The sequence below is a fragment of the Ricinus communis genome, chromosome 5, assembly GCF_019578655.1.
Source record: "Ricinus communis isolate WT05 ecotype wild-type chromosome 5, ASM1957865v1, whole genome shotgun sequence".
Taxonomy (NCBI): domain Eukaryota; kingdom Viridiplantae; phylum Streptophyta; class Magnoliopsida; order Malpighiales; family Euphorbiaceae; genus Ricinus; species Ricinus communis.
Genome location: NC_063260.1, coordinates 29,897,154 through 29,915,995, shown reverse-complemented (window position 1 = coordinate 29,915,995; position 18,842 = coordinate 29,897,154). Strand labels below are relative to the sequence as shown.

Genomic DNA, 18,842 nt, shown 5'->3' with positions numbered 1-18,842 from the left:
TGATTTAGTCTAAAAACGATATTATAAACGTAGCCTATCTAAGAATCTCTCTAGCTGCGTTACATTAAAAATTAACAGTTCTCCAAAATAGTTAAAGTAGTAAATTAAGAGTTAAAAATGAGCCGTGTATTTCTCATTGATTAAATAGTTAAATTATAACTAAAATTAAAATTAAATGAATAAAATATAATAAATTAAAATCCAATAATTAAAACAAAATTTGGTAAGTATGTATACTATTATGTGAAATAAAAATAACTAAGCTCAAAAGGTTACTGCAGGTGTACTGTCTCCCATGAAAGGTTACAACAAGTGTAATATTTCCTATGAAATTGATGATTGCCATTATCCTTATTTGACAATCACATATGAAAACAATTACAATAATATCAATACTAATATAAAAAGAATTGTTATATTAAATAATTTGAAGGGCAATTTTAGGTAAGGGGAACAGTGTATGAAAACTCATTAGCAGCATGAATAAAATTGCTATACTGAAAATACCAACACAAATTTCCATTAAGAAATTCAGTTAATGCTGCATTTGGTCATTCTGGAATCATAACCAATAAAACAAAGCACTTCACTAAACATATTGATATTATTAAATTTACTGTAGTAAGAGTGGGAAACCACTTCATTTTGCCCTTTTTTTTTTTTTTGAAATGCCTCAATAATTTCATCCACCCTTTTTATTTTATATTTTTTAAAAGTGTGTATTCACTAGTAGATTCTGAGCACAAATGCTATGGATTAAATTGGTGTTAGATGTGTAGAGCCTAACCTAATTATGAGGGGTAATCTTTCCTCTCTTCTTACAATGTTTGATGGCACTCCATGATTTTCTCTTTCAATATAAAACATACTTACTTACTGCATATGATTCCAATTAAGCCACTAAGCTCAGAAGAAAGCTATATGATGGAGTGGGTGTCTCTCAAAATTAACAATCACATATCTGGACTGTACCCATCATTTGATATTTGTTTAGGACTTGGAAGTAGAGCTCTGTGAATTATATTATGCCGTTCATTGCTTATCCCTTTGCTTTGATTTAATGAAATGATTTTTTTTTTTTTTTGGGTCAAAAAACTATACAGATTATTGTAATTTATAATAAAGAACTTAGTGCACATTTCATTTGGATTGGATTAAATTTTCAAATTATTATTTGTAGACAATTTTTTGTATGCTGTTACTATATTAGAATGGTCTAACTTTAGAAGAAATTATATATATTATAGTATGTATAAGTTCCACAAAAACCATTTCATATTATTCATTTATATCTGTAAAATAATAGTTTTGGAATAGAATCTATTTGATATAAAGACTCATTTGAGCCTTCATTTTTCATCCAATGCGAAGGCAGACCAAACATTGCCCTAGCGGTATATTTCCATGGCCATTATGAATCACCATTTCAAATATTTTCTTATTTGTGTTCCATTAAGCAAATTTAAAAATTTCATCAAAAGTCATGATTTATGTGAACAAAATCAATGGTGTAAATTCTGTCTGCCATGTCCTCTAATGTCCTAATCTGAATCAGAAAGTTTATAGTGGAGGATGCATGACCATTAGGCCACAGCAAAGAAGAGTTAACAGCTACTTTTATGTCTCATTAATGTGGAGCAACATTAGGATTAGCCGAAAATTAACATGTATAATCCTGTCATTTATAGATGTTAAATGATCAAATACATACCACCTTCGTAGTACAGTAATTGTATTCCCACTGAAGAAACATGAAAAGGCAAAATATAATTTTACATGATGAAGTTTCGAGTATCGTCATCTTCCCTCCAGTCATTTCTTTCCTAGCAGACGTGTTTGAAAAGGACTTCAAGAACGCAGGCAGGGACCTGAATACAAAATTCCTTTCAGTTTAGCTCATGCACCTGTGTCGGAAAAGATCAGCCATTTTGAACCCAAAAGGTAGAGAGAGAATCTTGGAAGCCGACAAGGGTTTTCACATGGCGCTTTAATCTGTCAGAGAATTTCTGCTTATGCCAGGTACTGCTTGATTTTCAAATTAATTGCTACCATATGTAACATAAAGATGGGCAACTAGTCTGAACATATGCAGCTGGAATTGGGAGTAAACTATTAAACCAAAATTAGCTTTTGACATAGAACAGAATAAGATGCATTGTGATTACACATCTTTATCTGCATGTAAATATAAGTCGTTGACCGAGGTGGGGAAGGAGCAAAAGCAAGACCACAAGTAAATGTTAAGAAGCGTAAGAAGTAAAGCATGGTATCTGATGGTTATGAACCTTTGACAGTTATTCTAGGATGAACCAGATTAACACGCAGAAACGGCACTTTTTCACTTCTTTGAGATGTTGCCCTTCCTTTTTTTATGCAAGAATGTCCAATGCATTGCCATGGCTGAACTATCATAAATCTGAGATAAACACTCTCCTACAGCATATAAAACTAATTAAGGAGACGAGGGAGAAACCTATCACCATGCCCTCATAACACATCTCTGGTATAAACAATATAATGGATCAGGTAATACCTTTGGCACTACCTCAAATTTCAGCTAATGGAGTTTGCTTCTGTTCTTGCTTATTCTGCAGGCCACATTCAAGTCTGATTGCAGCCATGAGCTCAGGGGACATGCCAAGCCTAGAACTTTCTTCTTTAACCACTGATGTTTTACCTGAATCATGGGCATTCTTCTTACCTCTGTGACCAGGTTCATCAAATGCACCCCAGCCCCGGTAAAGAATGACTTTGCTAGGCTCCTGAGAGACTAAAACCCCACCTGTAGCTTGCTGTAAAAGTGAATGAAGGGAAATATTTAATCCAATTTGTTCCAGTTTGGCATAAACAATACTAACCCAATTTATTCAAGTTTGACATAAGAAAAATGCTAACTGTATAAGATACGGAGGAAAATACTTCAGCAAATTTGTTCAAGTTTGACATAAAAAATTAATAAGAAAAATAAAGGCAGGAATTGGAGGTTACAGACCTCCAGCTGGAAAACCACTTCCTGGACTGAAGTCCCTTTGGCTCTGCCTTTGACATTTACTATTGCAAGAGGATATTTTTTAAAGTGAGCTTTGATTGTTTTTGCAACGCCAGTGACAATGTTGCTCCTCCCTGGAAAGAATTAGCCGTAGCACAGAGCTTAATGAGTTCCCATGGGTTGATTTAATTGAAAGGAATAAAAGAAAAGATAAGGTGGAAAACTAATATCAACGTGTATGCAACAGAAAATTTCAAGGAGGTTCAGGACAACTTATAAATTTCAAAGAGTAATAATTGTTGCCAGCCATCATCTCTATAGCCAATTGCCAGTAAAGGATGTATTAATCACATTAAGAAGCTCAAAGCTTCTCCCTGAATCGATTGCTTAATTATTCCATTACACCAAGTGAATAGATTCTTGTCCCACACTTCACCAAACATATCATTCCAAATCATAAGACTCTTGACCAGAAAAGACAGATATGGAGCACACACGATGGTTAAAGAGGCAGCAGCAGCAAATAATTCAAGGAAAGATTGCCCAATACCATCCTATATTCTGACACACATGGTAAGAGATGTCCACCCAGAGGATGTCCCATAATGTCCTATATTCTGAAAATCAGCGATTGACACCATAACACTATAGTCAAACTACAACTAAAGCAAGAACTTGCCATCCCTCTAGAGGAAGGCCCTACAACTTCACCAATCATCATCTTAACCTCAACACCAAAAGCTTTGAAATCAATGCATAGTCAGAAAAAATTCCCTGTATGGCTGCTAATTGGCTATCTTTAATTAAGGCTACTACAAAGTCCTCACAATCTCACTCTAACAGAACACATGGAAAATGAAATACATAACCCATATCCTCCTTCCAACCTCATTGAAAGGGCATAGTAGATTTAGTCCTAGAATTTTGTTACCATTACCATCCTTGAAAACTAAAGTAATCACCTCATGGAGAGGCTTGTCATGTCAAGAAGACACCCCAATTCTAATATGTATAACTCCATTTGTAGAGTCCTCTTATTCACGGACTCGAAGTACATATTTTTAAAGAACTAACAAACCACCTTCTTCGTCTCTCCTAAATTTGATATACCACCATAGCAATCTCAATCTTACTAATAATGTGTGTTTGTTCTACCACAAATACTACCATTCTGAAGCATGAATATTTGTTTCAATTTAGATGTAATTTTTCCCCAGCATAAGGTGGGTAGGCAAGGCTATTTAAATGTTATATTTTATTATCATGCAAATACCTCCTAACAAAATAAAACAACAAGGAGCAAAGTCATTATTAGTTCTTATTCTTTTTTAATAATTGAAAAAAATGACATTCACCAATAGTTTCATCTTCCACAAAAAGACTAGGCCAAATTTCATTATCAATCATCATAACTCATGATAATAGAATTAATCTACAACCAAAATCTCTTTTATGTAGGAGATTTAAGTTAAGGAAAAAAAATCAGATAGTCCAGGCCAAATAATTCTCACCTATTACATCTGCTAAGTTCAGAAACATTAATCACAGATAACATGGCAAAAAAGAAAAACAAGAGAGAAAAAATAAACATGTAGAGAAATACCTACTGCAAGCACTGGGCGGTTTTTCATCTTGAGGGCTTGCTTTCTTAACATAAGCCTGTCTCTATTAGAAAGACAAATGGTACTGGATTGCATCTCATTATCCTCGTTCGCGGAAATTGAAACTGATTCTTCCAGCACAGTTGTAGTTGATTCTACTGTTGACCCCATTATCTTATTTTCATGCACACAATTCTCAGCACTAACGCAGGGATAAGAGCCCCTTTCCTCTGACTAAATATGAATGAAAAAGAACACATCAGAAGCTAAAAGAAGAAAGAAATATATAACAAAAGACAAACATAGAAGGGATTCTAAATATCACCATTGAGGTATTAGGAAAAGAAGTGGAATCAACAGCTCCACCATTTATAGCAGTGAATAGACTTGCATGGGTTTCTTTGCTCAATGATTCAGATGAAGATTCAGGTTCATTTTTACCAATCCTGATCCCATCATATAGCAAAGAAGGATTTATTTGACTAGCTTGTTCATCAGGTTGAATGATGTTTACTGATGCATGACTTTCCTTGCTCAGTGATATAGACAGAGACTCAAATTCGCTTCTACCAATTCCATTCCCGTTAAATAGCTGACAAAAATCAGTTTGATTGGTTCCTTTTTTATAAGGTTATATACTTGTTATTGATGCATTCAAACCATCAATTGAATTACAGATATTGAATCAGTTCATATTTGCCTCTAGTCTCTGAAGTAATCGTTCCAAAGGCTCTATCAGATATGGCAAATTCTATCAAGTAGATAACAAAAAAAAAAAAATGTAGGTCGCATTGATGTATTTAATGCATCTATTCCTATACATGGTTTAGAGTGCCTGTGAACCAAGTATGACTAGTACAAAATGTTTTCATTTTTTTGTTCAAATCTAATAAATCTCATCTTTAAACAACAGAAAGAGTAGAAAACTAGAATAAAGTACATTTTCTTTTTCTTTCAAGTATACTTACCCCTACATTCTCTTTGCAATGAGAAGAAATGCCTGAAAATGAGTGATTATCAGAATTCAGTTCAGAGTCTGATTTCACATGTATAGCTGACTCCACGCTGTGCATCTGTTCCTTAACCTAGATTACAACAATAAATTTGAGTAAATAGACATTAGTCAAAATATTATCTAGGCATTTGCACCAAATTTACATATAATAACATGTGTGAATGCACATGCATTTATGTGCTAGGGAGATAGTATAACTCCTGAAATCTTACTTCATCAAAAGACTGCGCATTGTGTGCTTCCTCATCTTTAGCCTGGTTGAAGATAGTGCACATCAATATTATTTGGGTAAACTTATCACTTAAATAGCTAAAAGAAAAGCCCAACAAGAAGTCTCCAGTAACAAATAATGAGAATGCTTACCAATTTTAGTTTCAAGTCATTTATATTTCTGGTAAGCCTCAAAACATGAAGTTTCAAAGACTGCATCAGGAAAAACACACACCAACAGAGTAAGACTTTACCATATTGCATATAATCCAATTGTTAAATATAGAAAAACTCATTACATTACGTAGATATTGAAAGCACTTAATCCAATTTTGAAATATAGAAAAATGTACTGGTTAGAAATTGGAAGCATATTAACAGCATGCCATCACATTATTCCAAGCTAGAAAAACTGGCTTCTTAGACACACTAGCAGAAAGAATAAAATTCTCTGACTATCCTTTAATGGGTAAAACTCCTATCCAAAACCAATCCCAAAACAAACCCTGTCCTTTATTTTAATTGGGTTTAGTACTAAGAAAGTATTAAACACATAGTAAGACAATGAAAAAGTTAGCATAAAGACCTAAAGTTATGCTCTAGCTCACAAGGCATGCCGACTGATCTATGGCCAACTACAAACATTTACAGCAAAAGACGAACCTCAATTGGGACCCTACTTATCAATGATAGGTTGGCATGTACTACACCCACAATAATTGCTGATATTTTACCTCACGACGCTGTGCCTCTAAAGAGCGCTTCATTGCTTCCCTCTTACTCAGGAGAGTTGGAGGCCTCAAAAGAGCAGGCCGCTGATAATTCTTTCCACGATATACAACAATAGCATAACCCTTGCTGACTCTTTCCACTGCAACTAATATTCCACCACTTTCTGCTTCTAAGCTCTGTGCCACTTCATGAACAGCGTTTAAGCTTCTCTCTTTACATATAATCTTAACAAGCTCCCTATACTTCCAATGAAGATGCATGTTTTCAATTGTTCCGTCAAACACCCCCCTTCTACCTGAAAGGGAAATAAAAAATGTATGTCAGGGTCCATACTAGTAAGATGCACAAATATTAATGGGTCTTTTAAAGCTCTCTGCTTCTGAAGAAAGAACAAAAATCTGCGGAGCTATTCTTTTATGATGCATAACTCACCTATTAATAAGAAAGGCTTCATTTTCAAGCCAACCTTCCTTAGCATATATCTTTCTTCATCAGTGATACCCTCCTTATCTATTTCTGGCTGTTGAGACATCTCTGAATTTTCTATTTCTGCTAGAAGTTTCACTGCTTTTGCTTTTTTTTCCAATGCCTGCCAAAACATGCCATCTGTATTAGCAAATAAGAGTTTACCAATAGGCATTTAGCACCTTCACAAAATCATACCATAGACAATCTAATGCTGGTTCTTTTAATAGCTTCCTTAGTGAAACTCAGCTTCCTTTGTTTAGAGAGATCGTAACTCTGCTCATTGTTACCGTGAAATTCATCTTGAGAGCCAGAATTACTAGTGCCATCTTCAACATCCTCAGCTTCCTTTGCTGTTTCAGCCGATGTGCTATTGTCTGTCCTCTCTTTAGCCACATTAAAGACATGGTTTCTTCGCTCTTTTATTGCAGAAGAAACTGCAGATGGAAGGAAATCCTTTCCCCTATACAACACAATAAATTCCCTATCCCGTGAAAGTAGAGTTCCACCAGTCAGCCGCTGCAACAAAATATTTAAATCTTAATAAGTGCTGATAGCATTGCCTATTTGCTTTTACAGTTTAATGATTTGTAATGTGTTCTTATGCAGAAAGCTTCTATTTTAATTTTATATGTTTAATTTTTTATGGCTATTGAGAACTTACAGCTGAATAGCTGATGCAAATAGTGGTGCTATTACATGATCAATAGCAGCAAGTTAGTATATAAACTTTGATGCAGATTATCTTGGTAACCATCAAAGCATGAATTATTCAAGAAAATCTAAAATGTTCATGGTTGGAAGCAAGAGTCTAAGCAGTAACCACTTTAATCAACATAAGAAAGACTTGGGAAGAACAATGACTCTCCGATTTAGAGCAGCCAATACAATTATTATCCTTTTACAATTACCAAATACAAAAAAGTAGAGTACTATAAGCATTGTTTGAAGTAAAGCATGATAAAGCACCAATGAGAGCATGAATTGATAGCAATTGTAAATAAAATAATAAATTTGCCAATGTACACTAACCTTTAACTCTTCAGCCATCATCTCACTATTAGTGTTCTGCACTCCTCTCTTAACTGCAATTTTAGCAATCTCACATTTTTCCCAAAGCTTGATTATTGAAGCAGCCAATCCTTGAAGTTTCCTATTTCTACCTAATAGAAAAGGAAAGTGAGTAATCAAATGTTATCAAAAGATCACAAAATGTAGAATCAGAAGTCAACCTCACCTAACACAAAATGGCAAGGCAAGGGTCTCCCAAGCCTTTTTAATGTGGTCATTTCATCATTTGTCAGTATAGGCTTGATACCGTATGGAAGAAGGCGGAAGGGTTTCTGGTATCCAGGAACAATAGCAGGAAGAAGATCAGCATCAACTGGGAGTGGCTCATATCCCCACCAATCACTAAAACGCGGGCCTAATCCTTCTAACAAACTGTCAACTTCTTCAGCAAGTTGTGCCTCACCTGGAAGTTGAAATCTTACTCTATTCGGTAAACCAACACCTTGTATTAAAGCTGGCCTAACTGCTTTATTGGTTGGACTTGGTCCAGAAAACTTCACACCATCCACACTAGACGAGCAGCTCTTAATTTTATCACTGTCATTGTGCTTGTGTGTATCTTGTACAGCATCAATAGAAGTATCATTTTCTGTAGTATTATCCGATAAGAAATAAGGATATATATAATTGACACCTCTATACAGTACAATTTTACTCCCAGCCCTCCAGACAACCAAACCCCCAGTTTTTCTCTGCAAAAATCACAAGATAATTATAATATTACCAATTTGTAAATGGCAATCTTGTCATGTAATTTATCCATATATAAGTTACTACACCACAAGGCATGTAAAAAAAATCTCTAGGTAGCGAATCAAAATCCAGAACCACTATCAATATTTCTGGTTTTGGAATAAAGCATGTACTTAAAGTCAATTCAGTTGAATTCTTGCAAGCTGATGTCTGTTTTGGTACAACTTAGTTTCTTTCAAAAAGTCTTTTAAGTTTAAAGAACTGAAATATAGCAATTTAACCTCTCTAACGTGAAATTGATTAAAAATAAACTCAATTATTAATTTTTCCGTTTTCTTTAAACTTTCCAAAACATAATATAACTAAGAACTTCGAAAAATTTCTGACCTCCAACAAGTCATGAGTCCTTTTCATATTCATTCTACACAAATCCTCACAAACAATCTTAACAACTTCACTTCTCCTCCATCTCTCATGAATCCCATTCACAATCCCTTCTGTAATCCCGGCTTTTCCAACCTTCAATTTCCTCTTCTCCGCAATCCCGATTCTCCTCAACCTCCTTAACTCTTCCTCTGACAAACTCAATTCCGCTAAAGTCGGAACTTTTGCCTCTCTTTTCTTATCCTCTCTCTCTTTCTTCACTTGCTTCCTCAACTCGTGATACCTCAGTATCGCATTCCCGGATCCCGGTCTAGGCACGGGGTTCTCCGGGGTGCTCCAGCTTGGGTCTAGCGTGTGTCCTACCCGGTATTTGGATAATTCATTGGGTAAAGGGATAAAGATTTCACCTTCACGTTGTTTTGTTTCGGCTGAATTTCGGGTATGAGGCTCAGGATTATGTTCAGCGAAGCCGAGAGAGCGGAGCTTATCCGCAATACGTTGAATGGCGGAGCTGGGGACAGTTTTAGAGTTGGAGCAGTGGATGGTGATGGAGGATTTGGAAGGGACTTTACGGTTTTGCAAAATTAGGGTTTGTGGAAATGGGAAAACTGGAGAATAGGGTTTTCTAAGAGGTGGTGAAGGACTAAGAAGGTGAAGAGAAAGCAGCATTTCATTTCATGGAACAGAGAGACGAGTGGAGTGAAGATGAAGAGTGGTAATGCGGTAGTTATTACCTAAACTATCTCATTTTGTAAACTACCTCCTGTATCCTTAATCACGTGACTCGCCTATATTTTTTTTTTTGGGCACGTGCTTAGTAGAGGTGTAGTTTCAGCTCAGCTCCATTAATATATGAAGGAAACGTAACAAAATTTCAACCAGGTTTTTAAGCCTATTATCAAAGCATTTCTTTTTGAAACTAAGATAAATATCATTAAACCAGATCAAAATTCAATACATCCAACAGAAAAGAGGGAGGGTTTAACCACCACTCCTTAAGATCAAACAAGGAAGCAGACCCTCGTCCAAGACAACGAGCGACTTGGTTCGCTGACCTTCTAACAGAAGAGAAATCCCAAGAAATAACTTCCTACAATCATGGAATAATCTTGAGAATAGTTCTGTACCGCATCAACCACTGCCAACGCATCCATCTCGACATTCACATTACAAAGTTGATGACCCTTGATCCAGCTCAAAGCCTCACGAAGGCTTAAAGCTTCTGTAAGCTTCGGGCACAAAATTGTGTAGCTTTTGCTGCAAAAAACAAAAAAAAAAAAAAAAAAACAAAGCAGCATCTGCATCCCTTATAACACACCTCATTCAGTCATAGAAAAATTTGCAGCATCTGCGTTGCATTTCAATCTTGAATGATTATGTGAATAGTGCTTATTCTTTTCCCTTTTTTGTAAGATTTGCCATTGTGTTAAGTTCTGATGTACTGTCATTTTAATTTTAATTTGTTGTAAATAATTGATATTTGTAGCAACTACTTGTTGCCAATCATTATATTCATAGTAAAAGTTGTTCCGCTAATTTTTATTTTCTGCCACAAATATACTTTTCTCTTTTCATGATAAATAAACAAAAATAAATATATAGAAATCAATTGATTAAATACACGGCATGCATATGGTAAAAATATAGTTTTATTTAAAAGAAAAAGAAATACATTAATTAATAATTAACTAAAAAGAAAACATGGTTCCTTTAGAAAGGTTATTTAGCCAAAACAGAAAAAGTAGACTAAGCAGTAGAAGAAAATGTCAAGAAATTCTTGAATTGATCAAGAAAATCATCCCCGTGCCAACAAAGATATTCAATAAGCTCGCAGTAGAGGTCGTGGTTATTCATGTGACCTTCTTCAAACAATTTACAGCAATGCAGAAAATCTTTGTAGTATTCCTCAAACATGTGATGCATGAATTCTTTTATCTCATCTAGGATGGTGTTATTTTGACCTCGGAACAGTTTCAACTCCCTCTCTGTGATATTCCATTGATTGCCCGATTTCTTCCCATAAAAGAACTTGCAGAGTTCGTCAAAAAAATCTTGATGATCACACTCAAAAGCATCAACCAGTTTGCAGTAGAGGTCAGTCATGCTTGGCCATCTGCCCTTCTTTGTATAGATTCCAGTCATGGAGAAACTCTCTGCATTTGTAATATCCTTTATCACCTTCGACATATAAGCGTTCCTTTACCTTGTTTACAAAACCAATCTCTTCTTCTTCACTGGACGGAAAGCTCTCTTTCCTATGAAGATTTTCATCGACAGAAAGCTCGTCGGAAAGGGCTAGCTCTTTCTTGGTCATCTTTTTCTTATCGATTCTTGAATTGTGGGTGTCAGTAGACTATGCGTGTGTATGCTTATGGGAAAGAATAAGGATGAACACACATATATATATATACTAGTGTATCTTGGCTTACATCGCTATTGGAATATGGAATCCAAAAGGGACTGTGAATCCTTTTCTTTAATGGATATGGAACTAAATTACGAACTTAGCAAGGATTTTCCTTCTTAATTGGTTTGTCGCAGGCAATTTGGAGAAGGCAAACGAATTATATGACAAAGCAATTTGTCGTCAGTATAAAGTCCATGATAAAGTATCGATGGGATGTAAGAAAAATATTTCAGGTCTTTGATAGAAAAAGAATTTTCTATTATTTTGATTATGCAATGTAAAATGAGTTTATAAAAATTTTATGTTTTCAATAATTTATAATTATTCTATATTTCTAAAAAATTATTATTATTTCAAAATATTTTTAAGTGTTGTTTTTATTAAAAAATTTAATATTTTAGAATTATATTAATTCAATAATTTTTGAACTAATATATATATATATATATATATATATATAGAAATTATTTATAAGTTATTTTTAGGATTAAGAATTATTATATAATTAGAAAAATAACTCTTTTTTTTTTAAAAGAAAAACTTGTTCATTAATATATTAATTATCTAATAAATATAAAATTATATATTAATATAATATTTATATATAAATGCACATGTCAAAAATTTATGTTTTATATATATACATATATATATTAGTTTTAATATTAAAAATAATTATATAATTAAAAAAGTAATTTATTAATTAATATAATAATATGTGAAACATCCCATTATATTGCACAGCTCATTTAAGACCATCTTATTTGATGATGGAACATACCGAAAGCACCAAGAAACTCCTAATGTATTAGCACAATATACGACTCGATGCCATTGCTTTCTAATAATAAATAAATGTAAACAATGCTTAATAACCAATCAATTTATTTCTGCTTATTTTTCAGGATATGATTACAGAATGTAAATGATACAAGCAAGAAGCACTGTCTCATCTTATTTACAGTGGATATTCATTTTATACACATTTTTTCCAGTTTGCAATAGGAAGAGAGATCATGCAAGCTTTTGAAGAATGGAAGCGAGGCTCCTGCAATTGACAAGGAATGCATCAGGAGTCATTTCAATTCTATTCATTCTGCAGGACTGACTCAAATTGCATCACTGTTACCAAGTAAGTTTCAAGGTGACCCCCCTTCCTTAATCTGATTCGCTATAAAATGAATATGCTGCATCCATCCTTGAATACTTACATTTTTTGATGGAAGTACTCATCCAATGTCAGAGGTTTAGGGCCACCAAACCAATTGATCAAAAATATATCTTCAATATCTAATTTGAAGAACTGGAAGTTGTGATCCTTAGGCCAGCCTACCAAAAGTAAAGATGAAAATACAATTAGTTGCCAATTATTACTCGTCACTTGTACTGCACTATCAGGCTTCTGAGGAAAAGGCTGCTTGCAATATGTAAATTTTGCTACTTACCTGGCATCTCCTGATGCCTGGTAAACAGGGCAGTTCGAGCAAATTCTGCTTCCTTGGTGTTTTCCTCAAGTAACTTCAACTGACATATCATATGAGGCAATACTAGTTAGTGCACAGCTGTCCAAGACGATATAATAGACAGAATATTTGGTGACAAAAGGGATCATAAAAAGCGAGATCAACAAAAACCACAACAACATAGATTTCTTTCTCCCAGTTTTTTCAAATCTCAGCAAACTGTTGCCCTAGCTCTTAGTACATCAGGAAATTGTAAAACTAAATGCATGGGATCATGGCCAATAAGAAAGAGTTGTTCTTTTTCTTGTAGATTTTCTTCCTTTTCATAGGCTCAAAGAAGTAACACTGTCATAAGCTTTCAGATAACTACACTTTGTTTGCATAAATCATAACATTCAGTATCTAACAAAACCTCAGAACAATCAATAAACAGTAAGGATATAAATGACCATTTCTTGGTTTAATATTACCAGCTTATGTGGGTTTATCATGCATAAACCCCAGGCTAAAGAGACCATGGTGATAAGGACTGAGAATTAGAACTTCAAAAAACTGATATTAGCAGTCTAGTAAAGGACTTTGACTGTTCTCATTAATCCAAGTCCAAGAACTTATAATTTATCTAATGAATCACAAAACAGTAAGCAACTAGCTGCATATCTTTCAGTTTGCGTACGCATGGCAAATTATTCTTCTCAGCAGTGGTTATTAGTCACTTTATTTCCAATGCTGATTCAAGAATAAAATTCTGATACAAACTAAAAATTAGAGTAGAAGATATTTAGGTTTGAAACACACCTTCCCAGTCAGTGTAATTTTTGCACAAGTGGGGTTCTCAGGGTCTGTCTTGCCACATGTTCCTATAGGATATTCGCTGATTGTGAGTGAAGACCTCTGATCTTTCAATGCATTCCTCGCAGTTGGATCAAGAGTAGTCAAATAAAAGTATGGGATGCCACTACCTTCATTAGGTAGCCCATCGCTAAATGAAACAACATTCCTGCAGTGCAAAATAATAGAAATGGATATGGGAATAGCATGACAAATCTAGATAATCTGGTTGTTAACATGAATATAAGAAATAGAGGCACAACTTTTCTCTTTTATGCCTCAGGAATCAGGCCATAGTGAGTAGACATAACAGTTGTTTCAATTTGCTATGAATGAAAGCTATTGACACAGTTGAGAATCTATTTGAAGAATGTTAAGGAAAACAGAAAAATGGTTCATTTGAATGTTTCTCTGTTTGTTATGTATCTATGGATGTTCCTAAGAAGAGAAGGGAAGAATGAATTTACATCTCGTTCATAGGTTCATAGAGGTATATGAAAGACCAGAATTTCAATAATTTTCTAGGGAACAAGATACGACAAAATGAGTTGGGAAGGCAAAACAATTGACAATTACAAGCTTATGTAGAATCTTCTCAGATATCAGTTGAAACCATCATAAATTTGACAGGAATTAAAACAGGTCTCAACAAATGTTAAGGGAGTATAAGAGTAAGAACTTAAACAACAGTTACCAATCTGGCATTTGAGACCTTAAGATGACTAGTTCAGGCAACCTTGAAAAAGAAAATGCAGCTGCTCAGTTCGGAACCATGTCATAAAGCACAAATCTAAACCATTTTAATGCAGCATTGGTAAGGAAAAGATCAGGTGATAACTCAAAGAAATCCTTCTATTCTAAATACAAGTAAGCTTGAAGAAGTTAATCAATCACGTCTTTATGATGTACAACAACAACAGTATGAAATAAAGCACTTTAACTTTGAATATTTGCCAAGAAATAAAGCACTTTAGCTCATGCAAATAAAATCAAGTATGAAACTCAAATAAACAAAATAAATAAATAAATAAAAACCTTTACCCGAAGGGTGCACCTCCCAAATCCATTGATATGGTACTGCAAAATTAGAAATGAAATTAATCTTCAATTCAGGAAAAGTCTAAATTTCACAAATACCAAAAACAGTATTAAGCTTAGTTAATGACTCGTCAGAGACAAAAGAACATATATCAACCACAGACTTCAAGATTAAAGAATCTAAAGACTATTTCATGGTAAATTGAGAAAATAAAATAAATAGAAATTTCCTGATTGATCCAATCGTTCCTTTGTATCATTAATTATAAACAAATACAATAACTCAACTAAGCCTTAAAACAGCTTCTTCTTCAGGTTTCAGCAATCCAACCAAGAAAGAATCAAAAAGACCCTAAACCAACAGATGCCAAAAGTAAATAAAAGAACCGAAGCAGAACATAACAAGAAAAGGCATAGGACATACTTCAAGACACCCCAAGAATTCTGGGAAACAAGCCAGCGAGCTGTTGCAGCGGCATTATCACGGTCTGGTTTCTTTAACAATAACAGCCTTCCCTCTACAAAATCTTGAAATCCCACAAAAACCAACACTACATACAAACAACTGACAATACTTTTTTTGATGCCCATGTTTTATCTGTCTCTGTACTGCACTGATCACTATCCAGTTATCTCTGTATTTATAGGAGAAGTAAAACAACTGAAAAGAAGAAAAAGCAAAAATTTTATAGCTGAAGATCAACCAACTAATACAGGATTTTCTTGCCAAATTGGACAAGGGGAGGTTAAATCCTCTGCAAACTGGTGTATAGTTTTTGTATAGCTTGTTGGATGGAAGAGTGGGATTGTGTGATGATTAACTAGCTTTGAGTTTGACCCAAATGGACAAACAGTAGGCAGAGAGTAGTATACTAGGTTTGTGACATGTGTTGCAGAAGATCTTCAGATGAGAACATGGTCCCAAGTTATGCGGGTCCTCAAAGGCATGGAGAAGCACCTGTCTGTTATTATAGCTTTGAGCAATTATGGGCTTTTCCTCTTATCTCTTGGGCTCACATGGAAAATCCAGCCTGTGGATTCTTTTTCTCCATAGGGATAAGGTTTTCCTTTTTTTTTTTTTTTTTTTCCCAATCAAGTTTGTCCTAAGAAAATGCCTTTTTGCTTACTCTTCTTTTTGTTTGTTTCTTACTTTTCCTTTTTCCATTTATCACTGATAACACTTTTAAAAAAAGGAACACCAAATCCTTCAAGTTACTAAAATCTTCTTACTTTAAGCAATCGATACATCAAAAATTTAAAGGTTATAAACCTAAAAGTAAATTATAACAAAAATAATTAAAAATTATAAAAAAATTAGCCACTTATTTATGAGTTGTAAAACCATTATTTTTAATTTGGCTATTTTAAAGATTTATTTATCAATATATTAGCCATATTTATTTAGATTAATGTTAAAATATAATTAGTATACTATTTTTATAATTATAAATTATTATTTAACTAGAAAACATCTTATTAAATAATATATTAATTATATTTATAAATTAATTTTACAATCATCTTAAATTAAAATATTGTTTAATTAAATAATAAGTTATTAATTTGTATAATTATATATTAATTAAAATAAATATTAATTTATATAGAAATGGTAATTTTACATACATCAATAATATTATTTATATCAAGAAAATAAATTAAAATACTATTAATTTGGTATATTTAGTAGTTGATAAATCAATCATTTGACTAATTATTAAATTTTTAAAAACCAACGCCAATCCTCGTTGATACCAATTCTACTTTTACACCAATTGATGGCTTTTCAGACCCATTCAATTCCTCGGCCCATCCAAGTTATTGTTGGAGCTGCTCTACTTTTGGCTCATTCTGTTCATTTATATGGAACCCACAACTTAGTTTTATAACAAATGCCTAAATAAACTCGATGAATTACATGATTTATAAATAAAATTAATTATATAATATTTTGATATTATTTATTTATATTGATTGATTTTAATTATAAATAATAATGATAATAAATAAATCGATCATTTAAATATAACTCTTAATAAATAATATACCATGCTATATGTCAACATTAATCCAATATGTCTAGAAAGAATATAGTAGACTGAATCTTTTTGAAAATATGATATACTGAATTTATTTAAAAATTTATTTAATATTATCAACTTAATAGTTAACATGCTTATACAAATAATTATTATTAATAAATATATGTTAATTCATAATTAATCGAAACTTATGAAAGCTTTCTTTTAAGCTAAAATAGAAACTTATGTTAAGACCTATGTATAACTCATTATCTATAGGCAGAATTTACTTAATTCACTCTAACATATTGAGGCCTTTAAGAGTATCAATGGTCTAAGTGATAATCTTTCACTAAGTTCGCAATTTAAAAAAATATTATAAATTTAATTTTTAATTTTTTAATTTTTGTGTTTTTTGTTCAATTGAGTATTTTAATATGTTAAAAGTATTATAGTGTTTTTAGTCAATTCTACAGGTTAAAATGTGTACGTATGTGTCTTATTTTGAATAGTAAAATAATTTAAATATCCACTTTTAAAATAATTTTATATTCATTTTTCTTATTTTTTCTTTTCCTTTTCTATCCATTTTCAAGTTTTTTAAATTTATTTTTATTTCTCAACACATTAAAATAAAAAAATAATGGTTTTTTTATCATTCATTTAAATAAAAATTTATAGAAATTAAACAATATTTTTTATATTTTTATTTTCGTGTGTTCACTTAAATAATAAAAATAAGATATATTCTTTCATTTTAAATAATAAAAACAAAAAGAGAAAGAGGTATTAAGTTTTCTAGAAAGAAAGCAACTTTTTAAAATTAAAAAAAAAATGAGAAGAAATATTTTTTTAAAATGATCAAAATAATAAAAGAAAAATTAATTCAAGATATTTAAAATTTTTAGTTCTACTAACATAAAAAAAAAAGAGAAATAAAAAAAAAGAAATAAATGAATTCTAAGTAATGAAAAATAAAGGTATTTAATTCATTTTATGTGTAAAATGAATTAAATTATTATTTTAACCTACAAAATTTGCAAGATATACTATGACATATATAAATTAGCAATTTTAAATACTTGATTGAATAAAATAATAGTTCAAACACTAAATTTGGAAAATTAAGAAATTAAGATGATAAGTTTATAATTATTTCTTATGGTTATAAATATGTGAAATAATACAAATTTTGTTTGATTCTTTTGGTTAAACTTGTGAAAATTTAAGAGTTAGTCAAACTTTTTAACTATAAAATTTTATAATTTATAATTTATTCCTTTTCTTTTTCTTTTGGGTCAAGTCCACGTATGTGTTTTGTTCATATATGTGTGGAATTTAAGATAACTTTTTGAGTTGATTAGCCTTACCTATAAGGCTAAAACTATACAAGATTAATTATTCTTAGTTCAAATTACATTTTCTAACGAAATATATATTAAACTATGAAACTACAAGTAACCTTAAATTAAATTTTACGTGTGAATAATAATATACATATCAAAATAAAAATTTTATGTATAAAAATATAAGTATATATATAAAAAGAATAATTCAAAATTTAGAAAATTTATATATATATATATATATATTTATTTTTTCTTAGTTCATATTATTTTTTTTTTTAAACTGTATACAGAATTGAGAAATGATCGTTTTCTTACATAACTTTTCAAAAAAAACATGTACTAAGAAATGGTCATCAGTAGGTTCTTCTTCTTCTTACATGACTTTTTGAATGACTTTTGAGCTTAATATACAAATAGTGCCCGTCAATACGTAATTTGCCAGTCATGATTCACGTTAGAAAGACCGACTCATTCTTCCAAATTAATCCAACACTACTCTCTCTTTTTTTAAAGCATAAAATCTATAAATAGGCATGAAGAATCATGAGTTAGAATCAGACACATCAAGTAATA

At 32.2% G+C, this 18,842-nt stretch overlaps 2 protein-coding genes across 10 annotated transcripts; both read right to left on the bottom strand.

The window, feature by feature from the left end:
* Positions 1-1,649: 1,649 nt before the first annotated feature.
* Positions 1,650-9,901, bottom strand: LOC8280589 (CRM-domain containing factor CFM2, chloroplastic). 9 transcript variants are annotated; one of them, XM_015718194.2, is made up of 14 exons: positions 9,164-9,900; positions 8,250-8,775; positions 8,045-8,175; positions 7,211-7,531; positions 6,980-7,136; positions 6,550-6,842; positions 5,969-6,028; positions 5,818-5,859; positions 5,559-5,675; positions 4,916-5,182; positions 4,593-4,824; positions 2,993-3,123; positions 2,534-2,792; positions 1,650-2,433 (listed from the first exon to the last, which is right to left on the bottom strand). In XM_015718194.2, exons 1-13 carry the CDS (start codon positions 9,827-9,829, stop codon positions 2,547-2,549), a joined length of 3,189 nt encoding a protein of 1,062 aa, XP_015573680.1. In that variant the 5' UTR covers positions 9,830-9,900; the 3' UTR covers positions 1,650-2,433; positions 2,534-2,546. The 9 variants fall into 9 exon arrangements, 8 of the variants coding, with proteins under 8 accessions (XP_015573680.1, XP_015573682.1, XP_015573684.1 ...); XM_015718196.2 differs by having other exon boundaries at positions 1,650-1,992; XM_015718198.2 differs by having other exon boundaries at positions 1,650-1,868.
* Positions 9,902-12,435: 2,534 nt separating this feature from the next.
* LOC8280592 (protein CREG1) lies at positions 12,436-15,850 on the bottom strand. Its single transcript, XM_002517364.4, has 6 exons — positions 15,324-15,850; positions 14,903-14,938; positions 13,829-14,030; positions 13,013-13,091; positions 12,779-12,896; positions 12,436-12,615 (listed from the first exon to the last, which is right to left on the bottom strand). The coding sequence occupies exons 1-6, from the start codon at positions 15,488-15,490 to the stop codon at positions 12,582-12,584; spliced, it is 636 nt and encodes a 211-aa protein (XP_002517410.2). The 5' UTR covers positions 15,491-15,850; the 3' UTR covers positions 12,436-12,581.
* Positions 15,851-18,842: the final 2,992 nt, after the last annotated feature.